The sequence below is a fragment of the Cydia splendana genome, chromosome 5 (assembly GCF_910591565.1).
Source record: "Cydia splendana chromosome 5, ilCydSple1.2, whole genome shotgun sequence".
NCBI classification, from domain to species: domain Eukaryota; kingdom Metazoa; phylum Arthropoda; class Insecta; order Lepidoptera; family Tortricidae; genus Cydia; species Cydia splendana.
In genome coordinates this window covers 13,115,062-13,136,673 of record NC_085964.1, presented here as the reverse complement: position 1 = coordinate 13,136,673, position 21,612 = coordinate 13,115,062, and the positions used below count along the sequence as shown (strand labels likewise).

General features: G+C 40.7%; 2 protein-coding genes across 2 annotated transcripts; one reads left to right on the top strand and one right to left on the bottom strand.

The window, feature by feature from the left end:
• The first annotated feature begins 822 nt into the window (after positions 1–822).
• On the top strand, positions 823–18,421 carry LOC134790722 (WD repeat-containing protein 35). Its single transcript, XM_063761631.1, has 22 exons — positions 823–1,140; positions 1,674–1,785; positions 2,035–2,174; positions 2,558–2,660; positions 2,777–2,937; positions 3,514–3,661; positions 4,108–4,238; positions 4,604–4,807; positions 5,178–5,292; positions 5,426–5,539; positions 5,984–6,206; positions 6,593–6,818; positions 7,563–7,732; positions 8,234–8,449; positions 9,443–9,586; positions 10,434–10,557; positions 10,841–10,966; positions 11,050–11,143; positions 12,516–12,691; positions 15,334–15,420; positions 15,936–16,045; positions 16,479–18,421. Exons 1-22 carry the CDS (start codon positions 1,117–1,119, stop codon positions 16,645–16,647), a joined length of 3,117 nt encoding a protein of 1,038 aa, XP_063617701.1. The 5' UTR covers positions 823–1,116; the 3' UTR covers positions 16,648–18,421.
• Positions 18,236–21,287, bottom strand: LOC134790732 (thioredoxin reductase-like selenoprotein T homolog CG3887). Its single transcript, XM_063761646.1, has 3 exons — positions 20,984–21,287; positions 20,772–20,901; positions 18,236–19,453 (listed from the first exon to the last, which is right to left on the bottom strand). Exons 1-3 carry the CDS (start codon positions 21,142–21,144, stop codon positions 19,136–19,138), a joined length of 609 nt encoding a protein of 202 aa, XP_063617716.1. The 5' UTR covers positions 21,145–21,287; the 3' UTR covers positions 18,236–19,135.
• Positions 21,288–21,612: the final 325 nt, after the last annotated feature.

The following is a 21,612-nucleotide window of genomic DNA, read 5'->3' as shown; positions in this document are numbered from 1 at the left end:
TTTTAATATTAGAAATCTTTTATATAAATGTTCACAGAAGAGTTGTGCTGTCGTGTTGGCTTGGGTACCAAGCCATGTGGGCATTCCTGGGAATGAAAGAGCTGACCAATTGGCAAATGAGGCTATTCACGTGGGAGACATTGTGCCATACCATAATTATTGTCATGACTTAATAAATTTATCAAAAGTTTATTTGTATGAGGATTGGAATGGGATTTGGAATAAGGAAACCTCAAAAGGTAAACATTATAGGCATATTCAGCCGTCAATTCCAAGGAAACCATGGTTTAACAAAATGTTTTTTTCGAAAACTGTAACTTCTGTTTTGTGTAGAATGCGCCTGGGGCATGTTTGTTCCCCGGAGCATTTACACAGAATAAATAAAAAGCCGGATCCTCATTGTCCTTGTGGTGACTACGGGGATCTGAACCATATTTTCTTTGCATGCTCTCTTCATGATCGGTCTGATTTCCTTTCCAGCCTTGAATCATTACGCATCCCATTTCCTACATCCATAATTTGTTTGTTATTTAGCAACTCGTATGATATTTATAAAATCATATCAGTATTTTTAGAAAAGAATGATATAAAAATATAGTTTATAATATTATAATTATATATATTACAGTAAATCCAATCCTTTCCTTTCCAAATTTTCGTCTTATCCGTATTTCCTAATTCCTTGTTTCCCTAACTTTTAATACCTTCACAACTTGACATTGGCTAACGTTCCAAAAGCCATAATAGAAAAAAAAAAAAAAAAAAAGCTGTCGTGCGAATGGGGGCTAACTCATTACTGTCAAAGGTGTCAAAACAAAAACATACCGAACAAACATTGTTGTTGTTTGAGTTATTTCAGTGTTTTTAGTTATTTAAAGTAAAAGTTTTCAATTAAAATGTGAAATATAAACAACCAATTCGACATACACTTAAAACCTACTTCACAGGAATTCTTCTGTATCTCAGTTTTTATTATATGATGCGAACTTTGTCGATGTATGAACACTTTGAAAAGTTATCGAATGTTTACTTCAGTTACTACAACTAGTGTAGTAAATGTTAATTCATTGAAATAAATAAGTTTATTACCCGTTTGTGCGTAAAACAGTCTACAACATGTTCATTTATATGAGTAAAAAGGTACGTCTTTTTTTGTTATTCTATAGGTTACTATGGTGATGAGACTTCAGCAATTCGTATTCAACGTAAATCATGGTTCAATAGAATTAGGGAAAGTGTAAACAGTTTTATTTACCTCTATGCACATTTACACAGTTTAATAAACATTGTCTCATGAGCAATGTAAACACTTAAGCCTGCCTGCTAATATTATAAATGCGAAAGTAACTCTGTTTGTCACCTCTTCATGCCGGTGCTATGCCGGTGAACCAATTTAGATGAAGTTTTGTATGGAGATACTTTGAGACCTGAGGATGGACATGGATAGTTTTTATCTAGCTAGTTATAAATAAAATACTTTAACCTGCCTTCACTTTAAGATTACCCTTTTTTAGATTTCAGTTAAAATACTGAATAATAAATGCCACTACAATTATATATTTATGTTTAAGAATTATGAAGTGATGAGGTGATTTACTGTTAGACGAAGGTTGCTCATACACAGCAACATAGGTAAAAAAAATGTACATACTTATTGGTAATTATATTTTCAGATTGCCATTCCCAAGCAGTCAAATGTTACTTGTATATCATGGAATCATTCCTCAGGCTATATTGCAGTGGGTGGGGAAGAAGGAATGTTAAAAGTTTTAAAATTGGAGTCTGGTAATTATTTTTCATTATGTTGTTCTAGAATAAGCATCCAGCAACATATATGGTTATATAAAAATAATTGTTAAAACCTACAAATCTTGGAATTGCATCTTCATCAAAAATATTTAGATTATTCCAATGAGTTCAGACATTAATATAATTCTTTTGTGTACTTTATGGTTGACTAAAGTTAGAATCTAAATTACCAAACTTGCCATAAATACTTTCTAGATACTACTATTGTTATGTGAAATTTCACAGGTGGTGGAGGAAATCTGTCTATGAACTTGAGTCTGGAAGGGCACACGGGTCAATTGCGAGTGGCTATTTGGAATGAGGTGTACCAGAAACTGACCACAAGTGATGAACATGGAGTCATCATTGTCTGGATGTTGTATAAGGTAGATATCACAATGTGCACAGCGTTATGTCAAGATTAATGTTTATGGGAACAAGTTTTACTTAATTAGTACTAACAGCAGCCCCCTAAGGCCCATGTTACAATGTATACTCTGTTTTAATCTAATTAGAACCTTTCATATACCAAATAAAGTAGCATGTATTTTTATTAATTACTTTTTCAAGCAAACAAAATTCAGCCCAATTTACTATACAACAAGGTTCAAATTAAAAATGTTAGTATGGTGGACCTTACAAGGATAAGGTCGGTTAACAGTACCTTTAAGGCTTAGCCAAGCTCTATTCACACCATTAATCATGATGATATGAAAATAATAATAAGTTTTTTCCTGATTCTGTATATAATCCTTTCTCGTTCTTAAAGGGTTCCTGGTATGAAGAAATGATAAACAATAGAAATAAATCTACTGTCTCAAGTATGGCTTGGGGCTCAGATGGGCAGAAGATATGCATTGCCTATGAGGATGGTATGTTGCTCAAAATATACATTTATTAATGAAATAAACCAGATACAAGTAAAGGTTTAAGAGCTTGATATTTGTTGTCTCATTTGCTTAAGCCAATCAATTCTCTCTTTCTCGAGGTGCTGTCATTGTTGGATCTGTGGATGGGTCCAGGGTATGGGGTAAAGACATAAAAGGGCCCGGGCTTACTGCTGTGCAATGGTCTCCAGACAACACTCAGTTGCTGTTTGCTCTAGTTGGTGGAGAGCTGCAGTTGTATGACGACCAAGGAAATTTAACAGTATGACAACGTCCAGGCCTGTGCACACTGGGTGCGTGTGCGTAGACGTGTCCCAGCGCGTTGTAATATACAGATCTTTATGAGAGACGGCACTCCGCTTTCATGACGTGTGCGAGCGCGGTTTAAACATTTTAGCGAACGCGCACGTGCACACCTACGCACATGCAGCCGATGTGCACAGGCCTTAACTATTAACATAATTTCAGAATATTTTACATACAATATCCTCCTAAGGCCCAAGGTCCTACCTATAGTACTTATTCAGTTCAATGAAATTTAAATCATATTCAATTGGAACAGAGTCGCATTTGTTTTGTTTCGTTCAATTTTCAAACAAAACCGAAATCAACTCTATTCCCTGCACGAAAGGTTCAAATTTCAGTGGAAAATTCTGGATTTTTCATTTGTATGGCTGGGCCTTAGGAGGATATAATAATAGGAGGGTTGATATTTAAATATTCACATTTTATGTGAATATTTAAATATCAACCCTCTGCACTAGCTATCAACCATCTTACTGCCAAAGACCTGACGCATGCCAAGTTGAAAAATACCATCAGTATTAATTTTTTGTAGATGCCAGTTGCCATAAATGGTGTGACAGCATCAATGGAGGTGGTCGCGATGGATTGGTACGCCGGCAAGGCGCCGCCCAACCGGCCAGTGTTGATGATATGTTACAAAACTGGAATTATATTGCTGATGAAAAATTGCGTGGAAGAAGGTATCTAATACAATTTGTCTCAGCTTCGGATTTTTCTAAAACAGTATAGTGGTTGAATGATCGTTGAGACATTGTCCCAGATGTATTTGACTTTAATTAAGATTTCCGATCTGTTTTACTCTGTAAGGTTCTAATATCAAGTAATATGGAACTAAATTTCAAATTAGATGAACTTAAAATTAGCTCCGACGTTTCAAGCACCGCATCACACTGGAAAGCTTGCTAAAGTAAACTTCAATATCTTCTAGCTGCATGAGATCCTTGAACTACCCACGTTTGGTCTTTTTTATCAAGTGAAACGTCTTGAACACTAGTTTTGTCATTTATCGGCACATCTTTCAGCGTTGTTCAATGTTTGACTAAATACTTCTTCTTCTCTCGTGTCGAGGTTCCTCTAAACTCTAAACAGTGGATGCCCAGACTAAATATAAAAATATATTTCACAGATAGCATAGTAGTTGAAACCAACATGATGGCCATTGACTGCCATTGGAACCACAATGGAACTGTGTTAGCGGCCGCCGGGTGCACATCAGACCAGACGAATGTGGTACAATTCTTCAGTGCCTATGGGGAGGTAAGTACTCCTTTTACTTATCTTGGTGATTAGCTACCTATTAAATGTTCTATTTTGAAAATAAGAACAATGTAAAAGTTCACTGCGTCAGACGAGATTCGAAGTGGCTTTGAGGCACCAGCCCAACGGAGCCAAGATTTCCATTATGTCCTACATTGTTTTATTCGCCTTAGTACTACCTGGTACTACCGTGGTACTAAGTACGTAGTACTAGACTTCATCATCAGAAACAATTAAAAATAACTCACCGTCTTGGGCGTATTTCGAACTCGCGGTTTTGAGTCACTCCAATCCAGCGATTTGAACCGCGAGCTCGAATCGAAATTAGTCCCCAGGATTTTCTATTCCAGTATTGACTGTTGCAGCACATTCGAACATTACGAGTCCCCGGCGGAGCGATGCGCTCGCTATCCTGGGAGAAGCGGTCCCTGCGTCTCGCCATCGCCATCGACTCGTTCATCTACTTCGCCAACGTGAAGCCCGACCACAAGTACGCGTTCTACGGGAACACGCTGGCGTACGTGTCAGGCACGGAAACGGTTACATTCTGGGATACAGTTACGTTACAGGTAGGTATTTATTTATACATTACGAGTCCCCGGCGGGGCGATGCGCTCCCTATCCTGGGAGAAGCGGTCCCTGCGTCTCGCTATCATCTATTACCACCTTCCTAAATACTAATGGAAACCATAAAGGTAAACTAATGGAAGGATTTTAATGGTCATTGATATCAAGATGCCTAAATGTCTACCAATACGTTAGAGATTTAGAGGCCTACATTGGCGTTCGTAAAGACGGGCGTTACGGGCACTACGAAGTGGGCCAGGTCGTTGGTGCACAAATCGTGTTTGCACATATTCGTTGGTGCACCCATGTTCGCTCGGAATTATATGAACGGGCCTTGAAATATTTACTTACACGGGTGTTTTATTGTTTCAGTCATGGGTGAACCATATTCCGGACGTAATAGACATGTGTGGCACGGATGAGTATTGTGTTATTGCCACACTCAATATGCTAATTATCTCCAATCAGCAAGGTATCCAATGTGATGGTTAGTATTTTGCTTAATTAATTTAAAATAAAATCTTATCCAATCAGCCTGAAACGTATAACACAAATTATTGTTTAAGTTTTTCATTTGTGTTATACTTTTCTTTGCTCATTTAAAAATGTTTCTTTTTTAGCTAAGGTTGTAAGTATACCCATGGTGTACGTGGCTATCAACAGTAAAGCGACGGTAGTTGCTGCGTCGAAAGAATCATTTCTGGTCTGGAAGTTCTCTACGCCGTCCAGACCAAGTAAGTTTCACCATATCACTTATTTATTTATAATTTATAAAAAAATTAACAGCTAGTATTATTCAGCACTTATCACAATGTAGAGAGATGAGATATCAAATATGTGTCCACGGTAACATTGCCCCTTTAAGGGCTCACTTGCAAAACTCAAATATAACGCAACGCGTTATGGCGTGATGAGTTGATGACTGTATTTTTGCAGTTACAGTTAAAGCCATTAACCAAATAGTCATTTGGTCAAGTGTGCTAAAAGCGAAACGGGCCCCTTCAAGGCTTTGCGAAGGCCGAAGCCGAGCTCCGTTTATAGCCAAAGGTCCGAAGGCTCTAAAGTATGCGACGCGATTTCGTGCGCCTGCAAAACGACCGAGCTCGGACGAGGCTTGCATTCGCGTAACCACCGAAGTTGCCATGTTAAGTTTATTGGCTTATCGCATATGTTTACAGGAAGCACAGAACATTTATTTCGCGCCGACGGGACGCCGGTTACAACAGGAGACGTCAGTTACCAAGACGATACCATTTGCTGTATAACTTGCTCAGATAGCCATCTGCTGGTCGGTAGAGATTCTGGCACGATTCTGTTCTTCTCACTTGTGAATTTCAAGAAGATTACTTCGATAAATATGAACTCCAGACCGTACAAATTGGGACTTAATTCTAATTCCAGGTACGTTTACTAAATCTAAGCTAAAATCGATCCTATTAAACAGCGTTTTACTTGAATCGAGGGAATTTGAACCTTCTATACAGAATTTACATTCCATATTTGAATGACGGCGCTTATGGACTCGACCAGTAGCCTAACCTTTTAGCATGAAGGAAAAAGGAATTTATCCAAAGTCACGGTCGTCTAAATGAGCATAGTGTATAATATCCGGTTGACCAAAGGACGACTAAAACTTGCTAACCAATAAACGACCTTGAAATCTTATAATATAATTATAATTTAATTTAGATTATCGTTGATGACCCGATATCCTGTCAGCGAAATACGAAAGGTTAAAACTCCCATCTGATAAACTTGACCTATTTTGAAACGTTCTCAATTTTCAGCAAATTCTACGTAATCGACCAGCCGGGTTCATTATACCTCCTCGACACTGACATGGCCAACAACATCAGCGTGGGGCAGGCGCTACGCAAGGACGTGTGGAGCGCGCTGTGGGCGAGTGACAACCCACAGATGCTGGCCGTGGCTGAAAAGGCGCGCCTTTATGTCATGCGCGACACGGAGCCCGAGGAGCCGCTCGCGATGCAGGGCTATCTGTGCACATTCAAGGTAACCTCCTTAAGGCCCAGCCATACAAATGAAAAACCCATAATTTGCCACAGAAATATGAACCTTTGGTGCAGGGAATAGAGTTGATTTTGGTTTTGTTTGAAAATTGAACGAAGCAAAACAAATGCGACTCTGTTCCAATTGAGTATGAGTTTAAAATTTATCGAACTGAATAAGGACTTTAGGTAGGACCTTGGGCCTTAGGAGGGTAATAGTTAGGTTTTAGACAACGCAACACTGACCCACCTGTCCCTATCTCTGTTGCACGCCCATAAGTATATTGTTGACTTTGTTGTCCCGCTCACACAGTGTCATTAGCCGCCGGCATCATGGGCACAACACTGAAGACATTAAAGTAAAGAACAAACAGTATGGCGACAATCAGACGCCATATTGTGAAAAAAAAACATCATACTATGTCGAGAAGGGTATCATTGTGTAGAGATTTGAAAATCGTGTTATGTTTTCATTGTATATTTATAATTTTGAATATTTTGATAGACGATTCAGAATAAAGTTTAGCTACCGCTGTCGAGTTTATTTTATTTTATAATTTTACTTGTTCTTTTTTGCGAATGCATCTTAAGGTGGTATTCTACTTGTCCAATGTCAGTGCGTCTCACTCTCTCATTAAAGCAAAATGTGAGACGCAACACACATTGGACAAAGAAATTGGATAGGTGGAATACCACCCTTCGCTGCTGTTATTACTATTTTACTTACCTAATTAATTTATCTTTTAAGGAGCTGGAGATCACAACAGCGCTACTAGACGGGATCACGGACAAGTGCACGCCGCAGCACATCGTGCGAGTGGAAGTCAAGTCTCTTAGGGACACTCGGCAGCTCATTGAGAAAGTCGGCTTGAAGGAGGCAGAGAACTTCATTAAGGACAACCCACACCCACAGTTATGGTATATACTCATATATTAGAGTTAAGTCGGAACTTCCGATTGGTATTACACATCCGCTTCGGTTCCGGTTCCGTTACTTTTGAATCGGAAGTTATATCGGATGTCAAAACTTAGCGCGGCACGGGACATGAGCGGCGTACATCAAAAATAAATTGGTTAATTTATACCTGTTTATACCCTACGTACGCTCATCTTCCCACTTGCCACGTGCTGACGTGCTGCACTAATTAGTATGTGTTGTGTTGTGTAATGTGTACCTACTGACAGTACTGACTCAGGCTCCGGTTCTGGTTCCGATTCCATTTCTAGTTCCGATTAAGTAATTTTAAAACATCCGGTTCCGCTTTCCGTTCCGATAAAATCGCATCCGTTACATCCCTGCTTCATACCTTCCAAAAAGGTTTACTATTGTGTGTTGTAGGTATATGAAAGATGTGGTTGTTAAAAATACAATTATAATCGAGATCGAAAAGTACATAATAACTCACTCATTTCTTGCAGGTTGCTATTAGCTGAAGCAGCATTAAAAAATTTAGAAACTGAGTCAGCTTTGGAGACGGCGGAGGCGGCCTTCGTACGGCGTAACGACTACGCGGGAATTAGATTCGTCTCGCGACTAAACGCGCTGCATTCGAACGCGCTGAAGAAGGCAGAAATACTTGCCTACTTTAAAGACTTCGATGCAGCTGAAAAGATATACCATGATGAAGATAGACGGTAAGTTTTATATCTCGAAAGTTTTATTTCGTATCGTGAAAATAGCTTTGGTAGATGGCGCCGAGACTTCGCTTTTTGTACATGTTTAGGGTAAGTTTAGTTGTATGTGGAGGTGGACAGAGGTACGATCTTGAGGTATTGATATGAATAGTCTCAACTTTTGATTATTGAGCATCTAATCTAGACAAGCGGTAGCGTGTTCAGCCAAGTTCAAAGAAAAAGTAACTGGCGACGCAGCAACCGTGTGTAATATTACATTGAAGTTACCTAGAGCTACTACTTTGTTGACTACCTAATTATGTTGATATATGGACAACTGCTCAAGTTTAACCAGAGGGCCAGGGAACGTACGCTCCGACACTGCACGATTGACGCCGACGCCGATCGCTATACATTTAGCAGTAGTAGTAAAACACTTTATTGTACAAAAACCAAAAAACAAAGCAGGAAAAATAATATTGTCATTAGTACAAAGGCGAACTTTTTCCTTTAAGGGATCTCTTCCAGTACACATTTATATGATGTTGGCGTCAGTCTCAGGCGTGCACCCTCGAAGCGTGAATATTGCATGTTTTATAACTATTTTCGTTATAAGTAATGTTGGTTACTGAATATTCCACTAACCAAATAGTTCTTTAATTGAATTACACAGTCTAATCTTAGTCAGACGTCAGACTATAGATACCTTATACATATTTCTTTAACCTTTTGAACACCAAACGGCGCATCCATTTGCCGTGCCACTGACGCCACGGGGGTAAAATTTAGTTTTGTGAATAAATAATGCTAACCTAAAAGTGAGGGGTTTTTCAGTAGATTTTCATCAAAAAACGATCGACGTCAAATGCCGTCTTTGGCGTCGTTGTCACGATTTTGCGTTGACGTCAATTGCCGTCTGTGGCGTTCAAAGGGTTAAAAAAGTCCATCCTGAAGTTACAGAAAATTAGATTCAAACACTCATACGGCTCTTATGCATATTTAATTTGCCCCCAGGGACTTGGCCATAGCGCTCCGGAAACGCCTCGGGCACTGGTTCCGCGTGGTGGAGCTGCTCAAGCAATCCGCGAGCACCACGGACGCGCAAGTCAAGCAGGCCTACAGCAACATCGGCGACTACTATATAGACCGACAGAATTGGTAAGTCTTCTTCTTCCTCGCGTCATCCCGGCACGTTTGCCACGGCTCATGGGAGCCTGGGGTCCGCTTGACAACTAATCCCAAGAATTGACGTACGCACTAGTTTTTACGAAATCGACTGCCATCTGACCTTCCTACCCAGAGGGGAAACTAGGCCTTATTGGGATTAGTCCGGTTTCCTCACGATGTTTTCCTTCACCGAAAAGCAACTGGTATATATCTAATGATATTTAGTACATAAGTTCCGAAAAACTCATTGGTACGAGCCGGGGTTTGAACCTGCGAACTCAGGCTTGAAAATCGCACGCTCTTACCGCTAGGCCACCAGCGCTTCCAAGAATTGATAAGTACCGACAGAGTTATTAATTGTAGAAGAGTTGTAAATCGAAAAAAATGTGCTTTTAATCTGAAATTATGTGACAACTCTGGTGTCATTGCATGTGAAAACCGTCGAGAGTGTCGAGCCTCAGTAGAGCTCAATTGAGGCGAAATTTTGGGCTCAGGCCGTAATCTGGAGTCATTGAAATCTTGAGGTAGGTGTGACTACTGTGGGCGGCTTCCAGAAGAAAAAAAGGCTCACTGAAAGGAAACTGCCGCTTAAAAATAGACCTTATCGCTTTATTTGTAGGTACAGCCGTCGTCAAAGATATGTTTATAATTTTGCACCGTACTCCTCTGTAATAAGGCGAAAAATGTAAACATATCTTTGACGTCGACTGTTCGTATATTTGTACCGCTGAAACAGTTAAGAGGTAATAACTGTCTCAAAACTGTAATCCTTCGATCATCTTCGAATCATCACTTGGTGTAATTCTAATTGTTTCTCTAACTAAATGATTACCAACAGGGCCGGAGCTCTCGAGTATTACACGATGTCCAATAACACGGAGGGGTTGAAGAAGTGTCACATGGCGCTCGAGGACAACGAAGCCCTGTCGAAGCTGTTCACTGGCTCGCCTAGGCAACCTAAGGTTTGGAACACATTTTTGTTTTTAGTTCACCTTATAGACATCTACACATCGAGACGATTTTGTAGAACCCATCTCATATATCTCAGTTATAAAAAGGGTAGTGATCGTGAGGTTTAAACTCCATAGGAAGCGTCCGTGAACTGGACGGCTCAGCATACTTTCATGTATGGTGTCGGAATATGCAGTAGTATCATATCACAAAAGTTCAAAGGCTTTATGAATTGGTTTTTAGAGTACATATTAGTTTCATACGAGATGTTTTAGAGATTGTTTTTGTTTTCAGGATGCACCCATGAAAACGAACATTGACGAGATGAGTGACATCATCAATGAAACACCTTCCATTCAAGGAATTATGCAGCTAAAGGAGACGGGTCGTATGTTACAAGCTGCGACCATGGCATTTCAGGTATTAACCATTACCACCAGCTTCTAAAACAATAAGCATGTATTTCTTTAGTTATTATGAAACAATATTTATTTATGTTCTAGCTTGCTAACATTGAGGCATCAAAGTGCGTGTCTCCATCGCGCATAAAGAAATTATACATCCTAGCCGGACACCTGTACACTCAGAACTCTGTGGGTAAGTAAATAATAACTCCAAAGTCTTGACAATGGTCCAATTACTCTATTGACAATGGTACAATTACTGTAATATGGATCTTGCTAGATCTATGTATCAGGCAAGGCCAGTGGTTGCACACAACCAGTTGTTAACGACATCGGTATCGTTAAAATTTGCTCGTATGATAACTTTCAAAGTTCTCTATAGGTATTTAATGTTTATCAATTTGTCGATGCGTGGTGCCCATAGTATTATCTCTGGTATTTTGCTAAAAGGGGTCAATACAATACGATAATTCAACGAGTACACGTGTACTCGTTCTATTAATTGACGTGACCAAGCGTTAGCGAAGGTCTCCGTTTTAACTCTGGCATTTTGCTTTCGTATGTCCGGATGTTCTCTACAGGTCGCAATAGGGAATATTAGGCAAAGCTCTGCGTAGGTAGCACCACTAGCACATACAGTAAACAACTCTCATTGCCTTCATCAATGACACATCATGCGTCACTAGGTCAATCACATGGCCTACCGTGAAACACGACAATCGAAAGTTCGGTTTCTGCCTCTCTATCTCTCTTGCATATTCGATCGATAGAGGCAGATAAAGAAATTTCGATTTTCGTGTTTCGCGGTAGGCCACATGTAAACAAACCGCCTTGGTGCATCAATGTCATAGTGAAAACTTGTCAAAAAACTGTTTAAGGCCTAGTATGTATAAGTTACTCTATGATGGCTTACTAAACAAATTAGTGTTGCACTCTGGCGGCAGAACATTGCAGTAATATTCCCTATTCTTAACCGATTCTCGTGAGATTTTATGTCCAGATTCTATGATTAAATATATATTTTTTGTCGATCCAGTTTTTGGAAATATTTCAAAATGCGGAAAGTGGCATAAAAGACTAAAGCGCCAATAGCGTCTATGGCGCTTAAGACGATTGTGTGTTCACTGTGATAACTAATTTAAGTATTTTTACATTTTCTAAGCTTAACGCGAGGTCTACAGCTCACAGAAGCACTAGTTTCTCTTTCGATCCGTCTAATTCATAGTAGTAAAAAAACCGGCCAAGCCAAGTGCGAGTTGGACTCGCGCACGAAGGGTTCCGTACCATTACGCAAAAAACTGGCAAAAAAAATCACGTTTGTTGTATGGGAGCCCCACTTTAATATTTTTTTTACTATTTTTTGTTATAGCGGCAACAGAAATACATCATCTGTGAAAATTTCAACTGTTGCTCATGCTCGTGATAGCTAGATCACGGTTCATGACTTACAGCTTGGTGACAGACAGACGGACGGACAGCAGAGTCTTAATAATAGGGTCCCGTTTTTAACCTTTGTGTGCGGAACCCTAAAATCACGTGCTAAATACTGGTGTACGTTAAATCAGACGGAGCTATGGGGCGGGAGGCCACACGCAGCTTCCGGCTGGGCGCCGCGCAGCACTGGCTGGCGATGGCGGCGGAGCGCGCGCTCGCCCGCCCGCCGCGCGCCGACGCCGCGTTGCGCGCGGCCGGCCGCGTGTGCGCCGTCGTCGACGACTTGCATCCCAAGCAGCACCTACAGGTATGATGGCATTGTGCCTGGGCGCAACGGAGCGCGACCTGCGCCCCGATGTCGCGTTACGCGCCGTTTGCACGCCGTCGTCGACGACTTGCATCCCAAGCAGCACCTACAGGTATGATGGCATTGTGCCTGGGCGCAACGGAGCGCGACCTGCGCCCCGATGTCGCGTTACGCGCCGTTTGCACGCCGTCGTCGACGACTTGCATCCCAAGCAGCACCTACAGGTATGATGGCATTGTGCCTGGCCGCAACGGAGCGCGACCTGCGCCCCGATGTCGCGTTACGCGCCGTTTGCACGCCGTCGTCGACGACTTGCATCCCAAGCAGCACCTACAGGTATGATGGCATTGTGCCTGGGCGCAACGGAGCGCGACCTGCGCCCCGATGTCGCGTTACGCGCCGTTTGCACGCCGTCGTCGACGACTTGCATCCCAAGCAGCACCTACAGGTATGATGGCATTGTGCCTGGGCGCAACGGAGCGCGACCTGCGCCCCGATGTCGCGTTACGCGCCGTTTGCACGCCGTCGTCGACGACTTGCATCCCAAGCAGCACCTACAGGTATGATGGCATTGTGCCTGGGCGCAACGGAGCGCGACCTGCGCCCCGATGTCGCGTTACGCGCCGTTTGCACGCCGTCGTCGACGACTTGCATCCCAAGCAGCACCTACAGGTATGATGGCATTGTGCCTGGGCGCAACGGAGCGCGACCTGCGCCCCGATGTCGCGTTACGCGCCGTTTGCACGCCGTCGTCGACGACTTGCATCCCAAGCAGCACCTACAGGTATGATGGCATTGTGCCTGGGCGCAACGGAGCGCGACCTGCGCCCCGATGTCGCGTTACGCGCCGTTTGCACGCCGTCGTCGACGACTTGCATCCCAAGCAGCACCTACAGGTATGATGGCATTGTGCCTGGGCGCAACGGAGCGCGACCTGCGCCCCGATGTCGCGTTACGCGCCGTTTGCACGCCGTCGTCGACGACTTGCATCCCAAGCAGCACCTACAGGTATGATGGCATTGTGCCTGGGCGCAACGGAGCGCGACCTGCGCCCCGATGTCGCGTTACGCGCCGTTTGCACGCCGTCGTCGACGACTTGCATCCCAAGCAGCACCTACAGGTATGATGGCATTGTGCCTGGGCGCAACGGAGCGCGACCTGCGCCCCGATGTCGCGTTACGCGCCGTTTGCACGCCGTCGTCGACGACTTGCATCCCAAGCAGCACCTACAGGTATGATGGCATTGTGCCTGGGCGCAACGGAGCGCGACCTGCGCCCCGATGTCGCGTTACGCGCCGTTTGCACGCCGTCATCGACGACTTGCACCTCGCGCAGCATCTACAGGTATCTGATGTGAAATGTAACAAGTCAGGAGCCTAGGCACAACATTGGTCCGAGATGGCAGAGAATAAAGCAGGGGCAAAATTTGCTAAGAGGGGGAGATGTTCTAAATTATCTGAACACAATTTTATTGCTAAAGAAATAACGGCGTGTGTATTAGATAATTTTGACCACCTTTGTTATTAGTCTTCTTTGTACAGTAAAATCCGCTTATAATGACATCGAAGGGAAGTGACAAACACGTCATACTAAGCAGATGTCATATGAAACATAGTTGTACAATTTCTTATGTTTGTTATGTTTTCCAAATTAATCTCAAATTCCTTTGTGAGAAATTAGTTTTATTAAAGTTGTAACAAATATCAACTTGTCACTGAGAATCAAAAGTAAAATACCTTACATCATGCCAGGTACGCACCAAACGTCCTCACAGGGAAAGACGTGGTGACGGCCACGAAAACCAGCGAATGTGTCAGTATAACTAGACATTATTTCATGGAAATAGGATTTTTAGGTCATAGTAAGCGATTTGTCACTATAAGCGAAGTCATCTTATCCGAATTTGTCACAAATAATTTTATATGAAAACCAAACTTCCCACAGTAATTACGTGATAGTAAGCGGTTGGTCAGTATAAGCGGAGTCATAATAAACGGATTCTACTGTAGGTACTTTATATATCCACTACCCGGAATTGCTACAACTGGGCAAGCTAATTTAAATAAATAAAAATCATTTTATTTCGGATATAAATCCATAATTCTGCCCCGCTTATCGCATGTGCACTGTGCAGTACTTGCACGAAAAACATCGTTTAAATTAAGAACTTATTCAAAGAGAACAAGATAAACAATTGAATGTCTTTCCAACTGCGATTACTGCAAATGTTGTTAGCACGGCAGAATTTAAGTCAATAAAATTATAAGTAGACAGTACATACTTACCTAAATCACGTCAAGTCAACAAAAGGCCAAGGACCAGGAAGCCATACACGCGTTCGCGCGACCAGTGTAAGTAGAACCACCTGAGCTCATAATAGTTACGTAGTCAAATTCGAGTCGATAAGATAAAGCAGCTACTTGAATGTAGGTAGGTATAGATCGTGTCATCCATGAAGACGCGTGCCTTGACTCGTATTATCATGTTATTAAAGGTTAAATTTGACAAATCCGCGCCCCATCGTGGATGACTTGAACTATATATATATTTGTTTGCAGATTCTAGGTATGTAGCTAATTGGTTAGGAACGAATTAATTTGCAAGTAGGTAATTTATATGTCCTATGATTTTGTTGTCTTCAGGTATGGTGCACAATAGCATCGATAGCTGTGGAAGCGAGAGCGTTTGAATTATGTTCGAAGGCATTCATTAAACTCGAAGCTATCGATGTGAGTACCTTTGTTTTTGTTTGTTCAATAGGTATTTAAATTCTAACAAAATTCTTTTTGACCCTGAGATAGTTCCACACAATCAATTTACATTTATGGCAAATAATGTCAGTACCGGTCATGTCAACGTCTAATTTAAAAAGTACCTACCGCTGAAAATCCGCAACATGGCGAAGGCCAAATAAAATCTTGTCAGGGTATAAAGTAGTGAGAATCGAAATAGGGTATTTTCCAACTAGTCAAATCAGTTACTTTTTTAGAACTGTCAAAACGATTTGCTAATATGAAATTTATATGAAACTTTACATCGTGACGTCACGGTCAACTCACCTACTTTTTATATTTCTATCCGATTTATTAAATAGAACTTGTGTTTAAAAATAACTCCTATCATTGTTTTTCTAATAATTATCAGGTGCTTTATTTCATGCATGGTGTAAAATAATTTATTTTAAATACAGTATAATACCCTATTAGCAGGTATCTAACGTTTAATAAATAATCCTTTTTTACAGCCCGACAACTTTGAAAAGTTGGCAATTGAAATTTTTACCAGATGTAAACCTAAGGATGTAAAGGGAAATAAAATCGACTGTCCAAATTGTAACGCCGCCATACCCGAATGGTAAGTCATCAATCTAATAACTATGGTTTTACTTACTTTAAAGTTTGTTGTTGTATATGTATAAAAAAACTTGTTGGTGCAAATAGCCGGCTAGCACGAATGACCATGCGATTTGAGGCGCACACGAGATAACCTACGCAACTCATTTCGCTCTACTCACACTATTTGCTCCTTGATAGGCAGTCGTGCCAACCATCCTGTCATGTGTCATGTCACCTTGCTGCACAGACAAGACATCCTCCAGACTGAGCATAGTAGCTCTACCCCCTCTGCCACAAATACGGTAGTTTTACTCCATTTTCGAGTCGAAAGTGTCTTTGTGTGACGTCCGTGTCCCCCACCCCCGTATTTTTGGCAGCATCGGTTTCATGAAATAATTGCTCTAAACTCCGTCTAGAGGATTCCTAGTCTATGCCTTGCTGTATGTTATCAGGAAAGCAGTTTGCCCCAGCTGCGACACCGTGTTCCCGGGCTGCGCGGTGTCGGGGCGCGCGCTGGCGGCGCCGCGCGCCGTGTGGACGTGCGCCGCGTGCGCCGCGCGCGCGCAGCAGCACGACCTCGTGCTGCGGCACTCCTGCCCCATGTGCCACGCACCGCTTTAAGGCCAAACGAACGAATGACGTACGCAAGGACAAGTTTCCAGAAAAGTAGTGTTCTGGTTGTTCCCGGGCTCGTGCTGCGGCACTCCTGCCCCATTTGTGCCATCACGCACCGCATAAGGCCAAGCGAACGTGTGACGCACAAAAGCATGTTTCCAGGAAAGTTGTGTGCCCCAGGTGCGACATCGAGTTCCCGGGCTGCGCGTTGTCGGGACACGCACTATAGGCGCCACTCCTGCCCCATGTACCATACGCCGCTGTAAGGCAGTCTTCAGTTTGGGACATCGCTATAGGAACCGTGGGCGTTGGAGGGTCGGCCATCTTGCGACCTGAATCTGAAACATAAACACTTCATGCTAAAGCGAGTGCTGCCCTCTACAGTTCACGTACTTTTTCTGTTCTGCCATCTTGTGGGCTACATTGGAAGCTTAAACTTGGCATTTACCTGATCTAAACTGCAAAACGTAATTCAAGACCAAAAAAAGTAAGACAATGTTGGCACTGCAATAATTTGTTTGTAAAATAGTAAATTCCTTTTCATAAATAATCACGCTAAGATAATTTATTTATAAGTAATTTTACTCCTACGATTTAAAAAAGTACTTTTATTTACTTATTTTTACATAACAAGACGCGCTAGTAAAAAGTGGCAACATTTTCTTACTTTTTTTGGTCTTGAATTACGTTTTATCACTGTGATAATTTGATATAAGAGATGTAGTAACCGACTATCCACGCTGAGTGATTGACGATTCACACTGGAGGCTAATAATAGTAGCTTATTTTTTAACAGAAAACATTTATCCGTGTAGAAAAAATCTCCTTATTGCTACTCTCTAATCGCCGCTGGTCGAGCATCTGTATGAAACAAAAATTACTTCAAGCTACTTATAAGCTAGAACAAAGAATGGATCACCCGCAATCCAGGATGGCGGCTCACTTTATTTTTTTTAGAATAACATCACTTCACAAACCTTTTACGCACATTGGAATACAATACATAGCTGTTTTTCAGTAATTACTGATTTTATTACTTAGATACCTAGGTATGTCTGTGTTGAAGAGGTTTTATCACGCACGCAATTAGCACGCAAGGTTTAGCTGTTAGTGCTGATTGAAAGGAAAAGATAAAATGAATTAAAATTAAAACATAATACTGGGTTAATTTATGCCGTCCATATAAACACTTTTGTGATGATTAATCCGTCCTTAGTATACAATTAGGCAGATAGGGTAGGTACGAAGGATTCGTTGTGTATACATTAAGATAAGTATTTAAGTATATAGGTAGGTAGGTAGGCTTATTTGTTATTGGGGTTCGAATCCCTGAAATACTCGAGTTTTTAGGGTGGAATCACATCTCTCAGCATCGAGCCGCATTTTATATACCTTCATGAGAAATCGCCCGTTAGTATGAAGACGCGTACCTACGCATCGGAAACCTGGAAGCATGCGACTGCATTTTCATACTTTAAGAGCGATTTCGCATATACTATAAAATGCGGCTCTGTGCTGACAGATGTGATTCCACCCTTAGTCTCCTAAAATCCGCAATTTGTCCGAATAAAAAGTAATTTAAAATGAAATAATATTTCCTTGTTTTAAATCACTTTATTGATGGTTTTCAAAAGATGTGTTTGACATTGTGTTATTGTGGGTACAGTAACTAGTTGAATATGATGTGACTAGAAAATTACTGTTGTCTTAGTCTTATAAATAACTGTTCTCTAAATGCAATGTTTTTAAATAATAAAGGTGTTTAAACTGTATGTGAATACTTGAAACGTTTTTTAAATATAATTCCATAAAAAATAACAGATTTCCATTCCTAATATCCATCCCTAAATAAAACAATCCTGATTTATCATTTGGCTTCATTTGCAAAAACCAAATATGGTTTTTCGCTGTTCTCACGAATCTACATCACATTATTCTAGTACTTTAACAAAATTACTATAAATAATACCACATCTTTGTACAAAAATATAACCAGAAATGCATTAAAACAAAAATATTATACCTAATATTAGGTATCAAATAAACCCAATTAGATCGTTTTGCAAATACTTTTTAAGCAGTAATTTTCATTTTATTACCCACATAGTGAAGCAAAACGACCTATCTAAAACCCAAAAGTAGCTAAATGGTATGCCACATTGACAATAAAAGAAGAATACTTCTTATGCTCCATACTACAGTATTAAGTAGAGATGACTGATTAGTGATTACCTCTCTGTTTATTGTTCAGGTTTACTCCACAATCGGGTGGTGTTTATTACTTCTGCATAAAAGTATTTATTCTATAAGCATGGCTAAATACTATGAAATATAACTGACGTCAGTTACATTAGCCTAAATATTCCACTAAATACTTTAGTATGGGTTGAAACAAGTTACATTAATTTGATCATAGTTCTGCAAGTAATAAAGTTAGGAAGAAGAAAATAATTAAAAGAATAAGATGTCCTAATTACCATTGAAACCCTAAACCCTATTGCGCAAAGTTCTTTGGCATATCCATTTTAGAGAATTGTAACGTATTATCAATTATCTGAAACAATTCTGGCGGTTGAGGAATTCTTCCAGTTTCTAGCTTAGACCATAGTGGAATGTTATCTAGAGATATTTCAAATGCTCCAGATGAGACAAGTTGGCCCTCAAGCATGTTGGCAAGGAAGAACATCATCATGCAGGCATACAGCTTGTTCTCCAGGCACCAACTCCACCAGGCAGGCTGCGGCTTGTTGAGCCACGCAAATATGTTCACTCCACTCAGTATGCACATGATGAGCAACATTTTTGCAAAACCCTGGAACAAAAGAACATTTACAGCTTGTTATTTTAACACAATTATGTTAGTAAGTTTTAGTAATAAAGTAGGATTAGTAATGGTAGACAGTTTTCAGTCAGTATGATATTTATGTACACCATGGACACTGTACACCAATTGTAAACCTTGCTGCAACAAGATAAATTCTACGACGATATAGGTACTGTAGTTATAACTACACTTACTTACGTAAGTGTGTAATCCTATGGTACCTGATTGCAATTGCAAATAAGCTTAACACTGGTTTTGTGTAAATACTAAATGCCTTCATTTAGTTATAAACTGCTTGAAGAATCTAAATTAGTAAAAGACTAATTTATTTAGTAATAACATGTCTATCTCTAGAGTCAATAAATAAATAGAGATAAGAAGAAAATTGTGTGTTCACATCAACAGCAAGTTATGTTCACAATACCTACAAATATGTAGAAGATAAGAATAATGATAAGATTCCTCTACTCTCTTCATGCGAGGTTCCAAAGAGACTATAATGGTTATATTAAAGATAGCATGTATATTGAATAATTTTACGGTTTAGACTCACTTGTATTAAGTCGCTCACGCAACATGTTTCAGAGAGCCTAGGTCTCCTTTCTCAAGCACTAACAGCGCGAGCAGCGTTCACAACCTAAAAGGACCAGAAAGGAGACCTAGGCTCTCTGAAACATGTCGCGTGAGTGACTTAATACAAGTGAGTCTAAACAGTAAAATTATTCAATTTTAGTATGTCTCCAACAGTTTAAATTCGATTATAGCATGTATACTCTAAATACAACTAACATAATTGAGGAGTGTCTTTTTGCTTATTTTTGTATGGTGTCCAATTGTCCATAGAGCCCTTTTGAAAAGACTCCTCAATTGTTTCCTAACACTAATCAGGACTTAAATCACTTCTACAAATTAATCACTCCATTAAGGGTATCTGGGTTCATTGATGTCATCAATTTGCACATTACTCACAAACATATTTGGCCTGGGAAAAACATTTTCATAATTCATACCATACTTGTCACAAAAATCAAGATTCATAGACATACATTAACAGCAGCATAAGGAAAATAAAAAAACCGAGTGCGAGGACTCGCCCACCGAGGGTTCCGTACTTTTTGTATTTGTTGTTATAGCGGCAACAGAAATACATCTGTGAAAATTTCAACTGTCTAGCTATCACGGTTCAAGGGATACAGCCTGGTGCCAGACAGACAGTGGAGTCTTAGTAATAGGGTCCCATTTTACCCTTTGGGTACAGAACCCTAAAAAGAACTAAGAATAATAATTATGAATTGGCATTGCTTACTATCATCCTTGACAGGTACATGTTCATGCCAGGAGGGTCATAGTTGGCGCCAATAACAGAGATGTCTGGATATTTTTGGGAAATGATTCCAGCATAGTCTTCAAACACTTTCCTGTATCCGCACGAGTAGCTGCAATTAAAATGTCGCAATTAAATACACTTGACAATAACAGGAACTAAAATCGGGAGAATAGTAATTCAAAGATCCTCACCAGTAGTAGATGTTCATGATATGCCCAACTCCTCGGCCAATTTTTGAGGCACTGACTGCTTCATTTTCATTAGCTTCCACATAATTATTAGCCAGCAATAGCATACAACTAAATATGGCAATCACACTAATGGAAACCCGAGAGTGGTTGAGTAAGGACATGTTGAAGTAGATAACAACAGCGAGTAAAATATAATAAACCCCGATTATTCAGTATTTTAGGTAAAATCACGAGCACTTATTCTGCTTCATCCAATCGCAGCCAAAGCATCAAAATTTCGACATTCGTCATTCCTTGACAGTGACGTAACTGGGTTGCCAGGATAAAAAAGAACAGCCAAGAGCGAGTTAAAGGCCGTAACACACTATCGCACCGCACCAAGGCCACGGTGCGGTGCGATAGTGTGTTATCACTTTAAATTATTTTTCGCTTCAATCCGCGCAACAGATGCAAATACGCACTCGCAAGATAAAAAAGAACAGCCAAGTGCGAGTTAAATTATTTTTCGCTTCAATCCGCGCAACAGTTGCAAATACGCACTCGAATCGAATAATGCAGGCCGCAAGGCCTACGTCTACAGCAAGTCTACAGCCTACAGCGCATATCTAATGTAGTTGTCTGTATCTATT

Bases quoted from the DNA above. Each gene is read 5' to 3' on its own strand.
- LOC134790722 (XM_063761631.1), top strand. From the start codon at position 1,117: ATGTTCATTTATATGAGTAAAAAG. The intron at 6,819-7,562 runs GTAACCTCCTTA...TTATCTTTTAAG, and splicing joins GCTATCTGTGCACATTCAAG to GAGCTGGAGATCACAACAGC. The intron at 8,450-9,442 runs GTAAGTTTTATA...ATTTGCCCCCAG, and splicing joins TACCATGATGAAGATAGACG to GGACTTGGCCATAGCGCTCC.
- LOC134790732 (XM_063761646.1), bottom strand. From the start codon at position 21,144: ATGTCCTTACTCAACCACTCTCGGGTTTCCATTAGTGTGATTGCCATA. The intron at 20,902-20,983 runs GTGAGGATCTTT...TTTTAATTGCAG, and splicing joins ATCATGAACATCTACTACTG to CTACTCGTGCGGATACAGGA. The intron at 19,454-20,771 runs GTAAGCAATGCC...CTTTTGTTCCAG, and splicing joins TGTACCTGTCAAGGATGATA to GGTTTTGCAAAAATGTTGCT.